At 36.7% G+C, this 9925-nt stretch overlaps 1 protein-coding gene across 1 annotated transcript; it reads right to left on the bottom strand.

Moving 5' to 3' along the window:
• Positions 1 to 925: 925 nt before the first annotated feature.
• On the bottom strand, positions 926 to 4481 carry LOC139175741 (olfactory receptor 14A2-like). Its single transcript, XM_070766980.1, has 2 exons — positions 4454 to 4481; positions 926 to 1521 (listed from the first exon to the last, which is right to left on the bottom strand). Exons 1-2 carry the CDS (start codon positions 4479 to 4481, stop codon positions 926 to 928), a joined length of 624 nt encoding a protein of 207 aa, XP_070623081.1.
• Positions 4482 to 9925: the final 5444 nt, after the last annotated feature.

Raw genomic sequence — 9925 nt, forward strand, 5'->3', positions numbered from 1 at the left:
GCCAAAGCCCACTGCAACAATATCGCCAAAAAGACTTCTAGAGTTGTTAACCTGATCCTACACAGCTTCTGCTCCGGCAATCTCACACTACTCACCAGAGCCTACAAAACTTTTGCCAGACCCATCCTTGAATACAGTTCATCTGCCTGGAACCCATACCACATCTCGGACATAAACACCCTTGAAAATGTCCAAATATACTTCACCAGAAGAGCCCTTCACTCCTCCACTCAAAACAGAATACCCTACAAAAGCAGACTAAAAATCCTAGGTCTAGAAAGCTTAAAACTATGACACCTAAAACACGATCTAAATATTGCCCACAGGATCATATGCTGCAATGTTCTACCTATCAATGACTACTTCAGCTTCAATCACAACAACACAAGAGCACGCAACAGATTCAAACTTAATATTAACCACTCCAAACTTGACTGTAAAAAATATGATTTCAGCAAACGAGTTGTCGAAGCATAGAACTCATTACCTGACTCAGTAGTGTCAACCCCTAACCCCCAAATTTTTTCCTTTAGATTATCCATGATTGACCTCTCCAGGTTCCTAAGAGGTCATTAAGGGGCATGCATAAGTGCACCAGTGTGCCTTCCGTCCCCTGTCCAATTGTCTCTCCTTATCTCATTTATCTTTTCTTCCTTTCATATACGTTCTCCTATACTTTCATATCTTTTCTTCTATCCTTTTCTTTATTAATATTACTACATATCTATTTTCTTCAATGTGTATTATTTATTGGACAAAATAAATAAATAAATAAAAATAAATTAGGGATTCAGGATTTTTGCTGAGCAACTACTGGAATTAAATTCTGCTAGATAATGTATTGTTTTGGTCAAAGAAGTAAAGGAAATGACAGGAAAATATAAATTTTTGTTGAATAGAATACAAATTGTATTAAAAGATTTTTTTAGAACCTCAAGAGTTTAGAAAGGACAAATTTAATATTCTTATTTCTCATGCTGTAGATGATTGGATTGAACAGGGGTGGAAGAAGGGAATATAGAACACTTAACCCAAAATCTAAGTAAGATGGGGTGTTAGAGGGAGGTCTCAAATAGGCAAAAAATCCAGTTAATAAAAATATAAGCACTACTGTAAGATGAGGAAAACATGTTGATAAGGCTTTTTGCCTCCCTTGTTCAGAAGGGATTTTTAGCACCGCCTTGAAAATCATGGCATATGATATGATAATAAAAGTAAAACAACCTAGTCCAGCAATGACACTGGCCACAACAATTCCAAGCTCAAATGGATTGAAATCAGAGCAGGATAACTTCAGCAATTGCGGAATTTCACAGAAAAATTGGTTGATAACATTAGAACAAAAAACGATTGAAAAAGTACCAGTTGTGTGCAATGTCCCATAGAAAAGACTGATAATCCACGCTAAAATTATTATTTCAGTGCAGGCTTTCCAATTCATCACCATCTCATAGTGCAATGGATTGCAAATGGCAACATACCTATCATATGCCATGACTGTCAGGAGGGATAAATCAGAAGCTGTAAATGAAACAAAGAGAAATACTTGAACCACACATCCTAAGTAAGAGATGTGTCTGGTGTCCATAAGGGAATTCACTATGGATTTTGGAACAATAACAGAAACTGAACCCAGGTCCTGCACAGCCAAATTCATCAGAAACCAGTACATGGGGCTATGCAGTCGATTATCTGTAGCTACCGCTGAGATGATGAGAAGATTTGCTATTATAGTTGACAAATATAATACAATGAATAAAAAGAAATGTAAAATCTGCAAATGCCATTTTTTTGAGAATTCCAGGAGCAAAAAGTAAGACACTGTGGTTTGATTATTCATTAGCTCATGACTTAATTTAATTTAATGTATAACATAGGTGGGAGATATAGTTAGTTCAAAATAGTGAACATATGTAACTTGTTACAATCTGACACCAGAATGGAAAAATATAGATAAGACATGCAAAGAATTAAAACTCAGTTCATGAAAATGGATGCAATACATTTAGTGTTCAATAACAGCACTATTTATATATTTCAAATTATCCTTGACTAAACAAAAAAACATAAACCACAACTTTCTTCTTCCTTTCATTTATTTTGCTTGTTGTATATATTATAAAATGTTTGCCTAGGACTTGAAAGACCTTTTGAAGTCATCTTAACTGCAGCTTCCCTGGAGCTTTTTCAACCAGCAAGTGTTTCTTATTACTCTTGTTTCAATAATGGAAAATTGAAGACAGAAATACCATATAGAGAGAACACCTTAAGGAAAGGTTGGATGCAAACCTAGTAAAGAAACAATAGAATTAGTTACTATAGTAAAAGTCATAATTAGTTGCTATGTCTTTTATCCTGAAAAAAAATGAAGGAATGGACTTTCAATTGACTGAATTTGTATAAAACACATAAAGAAAACAATTGACACAGAGGGAGAGAGAGAGAGAGAGGGAAAGGGAGATTTTAATAGTCAGTCTGGGAATGTTGAAATTTAAAAAAAAATAACTTACAATAATGCTTCAAGCCATTATTTTATACCTTGACAACTTTAAGAGGCATTGACTTCAACTGGGGTATTCAAAACCACTTACTTTAACATTGTCAGGGTTGACACTGCCTTTAGCAAATAAATATTAGTTGACAAACAAACTAATGATAATACCTTTAAGTACATTAATAGTGCATTAGAATTTCACAAAAATATATAATATGGGTCCTTAAAATTACAGTACGTGAGGAAGAAAGTATCATTTTATCTAGCCATGTATTTATTTATTTATTTATTTATTTATTTATCCATCCATCCATCCATCCATCCATCCATCCATCCATCCATCCATCCATCCATCCATCCATCCATCCATTTATTTATTTATTTATTTATTTATTTATTTATGTATTTATTTATTTATTTATTTATTTATTTATTTATTTATTTATTTATTTATTTATTTATTTATTTGATTTTTATGCTGCCCTTCTGCTTAGACTCAGGGCGGCTTACAATGTGTTAGCAATAGCACTTTTTAACAGAGCCAGCCTATTGCCCCCACAATCTGGGTCCTGTATGTATTTTTGTCCATTTTTTTTGCCTTTGGACATATCCACCACATGTGATAATCTGAGCTTGGTATGTAGTTACATTTCCAACATTTGGAAGACATGTTTTTAAACATCTTTGTTAGTCTTGCTGGTGGCCAATGCCACCTGTAGAGCATTTTATATAAATGTTCTTTATATGCAATTGCCATTATCAATTTATAATTTCTATCGCAGAGTTTTTGCCATATGTCTAATTCTATTGTATATCCAAAGTTTTTTGCCTTATCATTGTTTCTTCAACCAGACAATAATTGATAAGGGATATTATTAAGAACAAATGAAGATCTGGAATAAATATGAGTTAATTGTTTTACCGGTAAATTGTTAACCAAGGGTTTTGAAACTTGAATTTTGATTTCGTTCTATCTGTTAACCATACTGTTATTAATATAGTAGATCAATGACAGGTCAATAAGTTAAAAATAGACTTAGAAGTTAAAAAAAGTTAGGGTTGCTTTCCAAGGGGAGGGGAAATTAATATTTTTGCAATATACTGTATATTTATTAGTATTCAACTAGGGAGGATAATGTGTTTATGTTTTTAATGCACGTTTTTAATGCTCTGTTTATTTTTTTTCTTTCTGTTTTTGTAAAAAACCCCGAGTCTCTATTTTAATTTTTTAAATAAAAATGTTGCAAGGGAAACTACATTCAGAAGTGGGACAAATGAAAAACTGGCAGAGTTGGTAACTGTGACCAAATGAAGAGCAAACATGTAACCCTACTCTATAATTTCTCTCTGGACAAGGAGTGGAAATAATCCTGGCAGCTGTTGAATATCAGCAATTTTTATTGCCATAAAATATTTAATAAAAGTGTAATATTTAATAAAAGTGCTATAAAAGAGAAACTACTCCTCAAAAGATCTTTCGCATTACAAAATTCTTCAAACATCTTAGGTAGGGCAAAAATTATAATATGTAATATTTTCTAATTGGTTTGAATAGGGAGCCTTAATATTGGTGGGTAAGATATCAAGAAAAGTGAATATAAAAGAAAATGCCAGAATGATTATAATTATTAAAAATTTGTAAATAAATTGTAATATTTATATAATTGCTTGGTTCTAAGTCAGTCATCCATAGTAATCCCTAATAGAAGTAAGAAAGAAATTTCATAGAATTGACTTACAAAATGAGCTTTTATGAGGCAGATCTTCTATTTCCTTTCTCCTTCTCGGTGTCTTGAAATTCTCCTCCTGATATGCGGAAAATTAAGAAAGAGAAAATTGAACACAATTTATATTTAATGTCTATAATTAAAGAATAGGGAAAAATGCATTAACAGCTACAAAGTAGTACAAACTATTTCCCTTGTTAATTATCATGAATCATGGGTGGAGCTAAATAACAACTCATTAAAATCTTTTTTTTTTCCATTATGTCTAATGCTTGGCAAGGAAACAGCATGTTATTCTAGAAAACAAGGAAAAATCATTTGTTTGTTTGTTTGTTTTGTCAAGTATGTATACAAAGATATAACAATGTTTATATATATGATACTAGTAAGAGAGAAGCATTAAGACAGGGAACAGAAGGAACACTGGTGCACCCCTTACTGACTTCTTAGGAATCGGGAGAGGTCAATAGTGGATAGTCTAAGGGAAAAGTTTTGGGGCTTAGGTAATGATACTACAAAGTCAGGTAGTGAGTTCCATACATCAAATGCTTGGTTACTAAAGTCATATTTCTTATTGTTGTGGTTGAAGCTGAAGTAATTGTTGACAGGAAGGACACTGGAGCAGATGATTTTATGGGCTATGCTTAGGTCATGTTTAAGGCGACGTATTTCTAAGCTTTCTAAACCTGGGATTGTAAGTCTAGTTCCATAGGGCATACATTGCGAGTGGAGGGCTCTTCTAGTAAAGCATCACTGGACATTTTCTAGAGTGTTTGTGTCTGAAATGTGGTGGGGGTTCCAGACAGATGAGCTGGATTCGAGGATTGGTCCAGTGAAAGTTTTGTATGCTCTGGTTAGTAGTGTGACTTTTCCGGAGCAGAAGCTAACGTAGGATTAGGTTAACAACTCTTGAAGCCTTTTTGGTGATGTTGTTGCAGTGGACTTTGGCACTTAAGTAATTTGATATGAGTATTCCAAGGTCTTTTTCAGAGTGAGAGTTGTCTGTAAGCTTGTTTGTTCAGATTGTATTTAGTGTTCTGATTCTTTTTGCCAATGTATAGGACAAAGCATTTTTTGGTTGAGATTTGGAGTTGCCAGATGTTTGACCATTCAGACACAGAGTCATGGTATTTTTGGAGAGTAGCTGTGTTATTGGTGGTGTTGAAAAGTTTTACATCACTGCTGAAGAGAACGCAGTTGCTTGTAATGTGATCGCAAAGGTCATTTATATAGAATATGAAGAGTGTTGGTTCCAGCATGCTGCCTTGGGGTACGCTGCTGTTAACTGGAACATGATTAGATATGGCACTCCCTATTTCAACCACTTCTTGTCTATGTGAAAGGAATGCAGTTATCCAGCTATGAAAGGATCCTAAGATGCCGTAGGATTTGAGTTTTAGAAGCAGTTTGTCATGAACTATTGAGTCAAAGACTTTACAGAAGTCAATGTAAATTGCATCTATTGATTTGTCCTGATCAAGATGTGTAGTCCATATGTTTTTGCAGTGAAGAAGTTGCAGGTTACAAGATATTTGTTTTCTGAAATCAAATTGTTTGTTGGAGAGTAGGTGTTAGTTTCTAGGTGGAGGGTAATTGATTGTTTTATTATTGATTCCATGACTTTGCATGTGATGCAGCACAGATAGATTGTTCTGTAGTTTTCAACTAGACTGGGATCTCCTTTTTTGAAGATGGGGATGACTGTTGCTTGTGACTACAACATTGGTAGCGAGCTGATCCTGAATGATTTTTTTAAAGCTTATGCTTAATGGTTCAGCTATGGCTTTGAGAGCTTTTTTAGGATGTATGCACATAGATCATCAGGCAGAATTGATAGAGAAGGTTTAAGATTGCATAGTGCCTTTTCAATGTTGTCTTCTGTGAAGTCTATTTGTGTTAAGTTGTTGTGAGTGTTTGAGGTACGATTGGTGAATTTTGGGGATGAGCCATTGCTGTTTACAAAGATTGAGTCAAAGAATGTGTTAAAGAGGTTGATTCATAATAGAATTTTTTGTTGTTGGGTCCTTTTAGGGGTGGGATGGGTCTTGAGTCCTTGAGTTTGTTATTTTCAAAGTTGTAGAAGGCATGGTTGGATTTGGTGCACAGGACATTTTCTCCTTGTTTGCTGTGATAGGTGAAGCATTCTATTGGTAGCATAGTTTTTGGAGGGGCTTTTAAAGTTGGTTACATGACCTTTTTTGTTTTTCCGCCAGATAGATTTTTTTTATTTTAGTTTTCTTATTGAGATGGGTAGTTTGTTTGCTCCGAATAATTTTTTTCAGCCCTAACCAGGTGCTAACGATGATCCCAATATGCAAGCTCTTTCATTGTTACTCTCTGTGCATAATGTTTTCCAAACCCTGTCTCTGTAGGGTTTTTAAAATTCTTTTACTTGCTCCAAATGTTTCTTTTCAGGCCTAACCAGGTGCTAACAATGTTTCCAGCTCTTACCAACTTGCAAGCTGTTTCATTGTTACTCTCTGTGAAGAATGTTTTCCAAGTCCTAAATCTTTGCAGGGTTTTTTCCATTGCTCTACTTGCTCCAAATGTTTCTTTCCAGGTGCTAATGATGTTCCCAACTCTTACTGGCTTGCAAGCTCTTTCATTGTTACTCTCTCCAAATAAAGGTTTTTTTTAAAGTTCTAACCAAGGGATAAAATAATGTGCTAGCCAGATAAGGATGCTAGCCAGATGAATACCTGGTAAGCAGATTCTTTTCCCTATTTTCCTCCCCAAAAACTAAGGTGTGTTTCATACTCTGGTGCATCTTATATTCCAAAAAATGTGGTATATTTTTATAATTATAACAAACAAATGACAAGACAGAAAGGGTGATTAAAACCCTGTATTTATTATATTTTTAAGTAAAAGGTGGTGGAGCTTTATCTCTAATCATGAATATTGCTTTTCGAACTATACCATCCTCAGGCATGAGACAGACACACACATAGAGAGATAGACACACATTCAATATAAATGATATAATATCTATACAGTGGTACCTCAAGATACGAACCCCTCGTCTTACGAACAACTCGTGATACGAACCCGGGGTTCAGAAAAATTTTGCCTCTTCTTACGAACTTTTTTCGAGTTACGAACCGACGTTCGGAGACTGCTGGGAAGCTGCGTGGCTGTTTTAAAAGGTGACAGCCGGGCGGCGGGGCTTCCCAGAAGCCTCCCGAACGCCGGTTCGTAACTCGAACAAAGTTCGTAAGAAGAGGCAAAACCACGGGTTCAGTTCGGGAGGTTGCTGGCAAGCCCCCCAGGCCGGCTGCGACCTTTTAAAACACCCGCACCGCTTTGCAGCTGTCTCCCGAAGCTGAACGCGGAAGTTCGGCTTTAGTGTTCAGCTTCAGGAGACAGCTGCGAAGCGGCGCGGGTGTTTTAAAAGGTCGCATCCGGCCTGGGGGGCTTGCCAGCACCCCCCCCGAACCCAGGTTTGGGGTTCGGGGGGTGCTGGCAAGCCCCCCAGGCCAGCTGCGAACTTTTAAAACACCCGCACCGCTTCGCGGCTGTCTCCCGAAGCCGAACGCGGAAGTTCAGCTTTAGCGTTCGGCTTCAGGAGACAGCTGCGAAGCGGCGCGGGTGTTTTAAAAAGTCGCAGCCGGCCTGTGGGGCTTGCCAGCACCCCCCGAACCCCAAACCTGGGTTAGGGGGGGTGCTGGGAAGCCCCCCAGGCCGGCTGTCACCTTTTAAAACAGCCGCGCGGCTTCCCAGCAGTCGCCGAAAGCCGTTTTTTTGGGAGCGTTTTTTTGGTTGCACGGATTAATTGACTTTACATTGTTTCCTATGGGAAACAATGTTTCGTCTTACGAACCTTTCGTCTTACGAACCTCCTCCTTGCACCAATTAAGTTTGTATCATGAGGTATTACTGTATTTCATTCTTTTTTCTGAGGATCTTTAAATGATCCTATTTGATAGGTTCTTTGTTAGGAGAAAACCCTAAAAATATTTATGTTAAAGTATTGATCAGCTGTCAGCTAGACTGGGGTCTCCAACAAGCTCAGAATTCTGGAAAAATACAGGTGGTCCCTTATTAATTAATTAATTAATTAATTAATTAATTAATTAATTAATTAGATTTCTATGCCACCCTTCTCCTGAAACTCAGGGCGGCTTACAACAAGTAAATACAAAAACATGTGAGAAATCTAATACTAAATCATATTAAAAACCTCAATGCTAAAAGCCATGTAATTTAAATTCTAAAACCACTATATTTAAAACCATTCAATCTAACATCCAGTCATAGGCTGGGGTAGATGTTGAAATTTCAATGGCCCAGATGACAGAGATGTGTTTTTAAGGCCTTACAAAAGACTGGGAGGGTAGGGGCAGTAGATATCTGTGGGGGGAGTTGGTACCAGAGGGCTGGGCTACCACAAAGAAGGCTCTTGCCCTAGGCCCCGCCAAATGGCATTGTCTAGTTGATGAGACCTGGAGAAGGCCAACTCTGTGGGACCTGACCAGCCACTGGGATGTATGAGGCAAATGATAGTCCCATAGATAATCTGGTACAATGCCATGTAGGGCTTTATAGATCATAACCAACATTTTGAATTGCGTTCAGAGACCAATCGGCAGCCAATGCATCTTGTGGAGTGTTTGAGAGACATGGGTCCTTGACTTAAGATCAGTTGTTCAGGAACTGTATGAAATTATGGTGGTGCAGAATGAAGGGTTATATGATCTATATTTGAAAGTTACAGCTGTTATAGTGTCTCTACAATCACATGATGGTAATTCAGATTTTGGGAATCTGAACATGTTTATGACTGACTGCAGAGATTTACAATTTCCTTCACCCACTTATCTTTCATCCATCCGGCTGAATCCCAGAGTACTTGGGCCACTACTGTACTCTGCCCCATCAACCCTTCCATACTTACCTCTTCCATGGATTGCATTTCTAAAGATGTGCCCTGTTGTTGAAATGCATGGTCTTCCTAGCTAGGCCATCTTATCCCATTTGGAAAATAGATTCTATTCTGAATCTGTGCCTTTCTCACAATCTCTCATAAGAGCACAATTTTTAAAATTGCACCCTTGGAGAGATCAAAGATTGAGACCCCCTTCCAGACTGGTGTAATGGATCTTGGTAGGTGGAAACTGTGTAGTGGGACCCTTAGGTGGTGGGGAATATCTTTGGAGACCACATACTAGTCACATGTTAGCTAGGGTAATACTGAAGTGTAGGCCTGAGCCTGCCTCTTGTCCACACATCCAGTGAGCCACCCCATAGATCACTTAACAACCCACAGTCACTTAACATTTATAACAGGGAGAACCAGAATTGAAATTATTGAGTAAGGCAGTCATGGTAAATGTCTGCAATGACTTTCTACTATAATTTGAAATGTGTAAACAAGTTGAGAATTAACAAATTTACTACAAGTGCAGAGAAATTTGAAATGAGATTTTGGAATTAATTATAAAGAAATTTTTTCATATATTCTATTTTGAAAAAAATTTCCCCTCCAATGATTACATTTTAAAAAAGCCTCAGTATAGAAGTAAACCATTCATTCCTCTTCTGCAGAAATTTATTTTTCTGAAAATTAAATATAAAGTTAAAAAATCCTTTGTAACTTATAATTTTGTTTATACAACTTGCTAAATTGTATTATTTCTTTAGTTTGAGGATTAGCATGTTATATGAACAATTCATATTTTTATAACCATTACAGGTATTTATTATT

The sequence above is a fragment of the Erythrolamprus reginae genome, chromosome Z (assembly GCF_031021105.1).
Source record: "Erythrolamprus reginae isolate rEryReg1 chromosome Z, rEryReg1.hap1, whole genome shotgun sequence".
In the NCBI taxonomy this organism is placed as follows: Eukaryota; Metazoa; Chordata; class Lepidosauria; order Squamata; family Dipsadidae; genus Erythrolamprus; species Erythrolamprus reginae.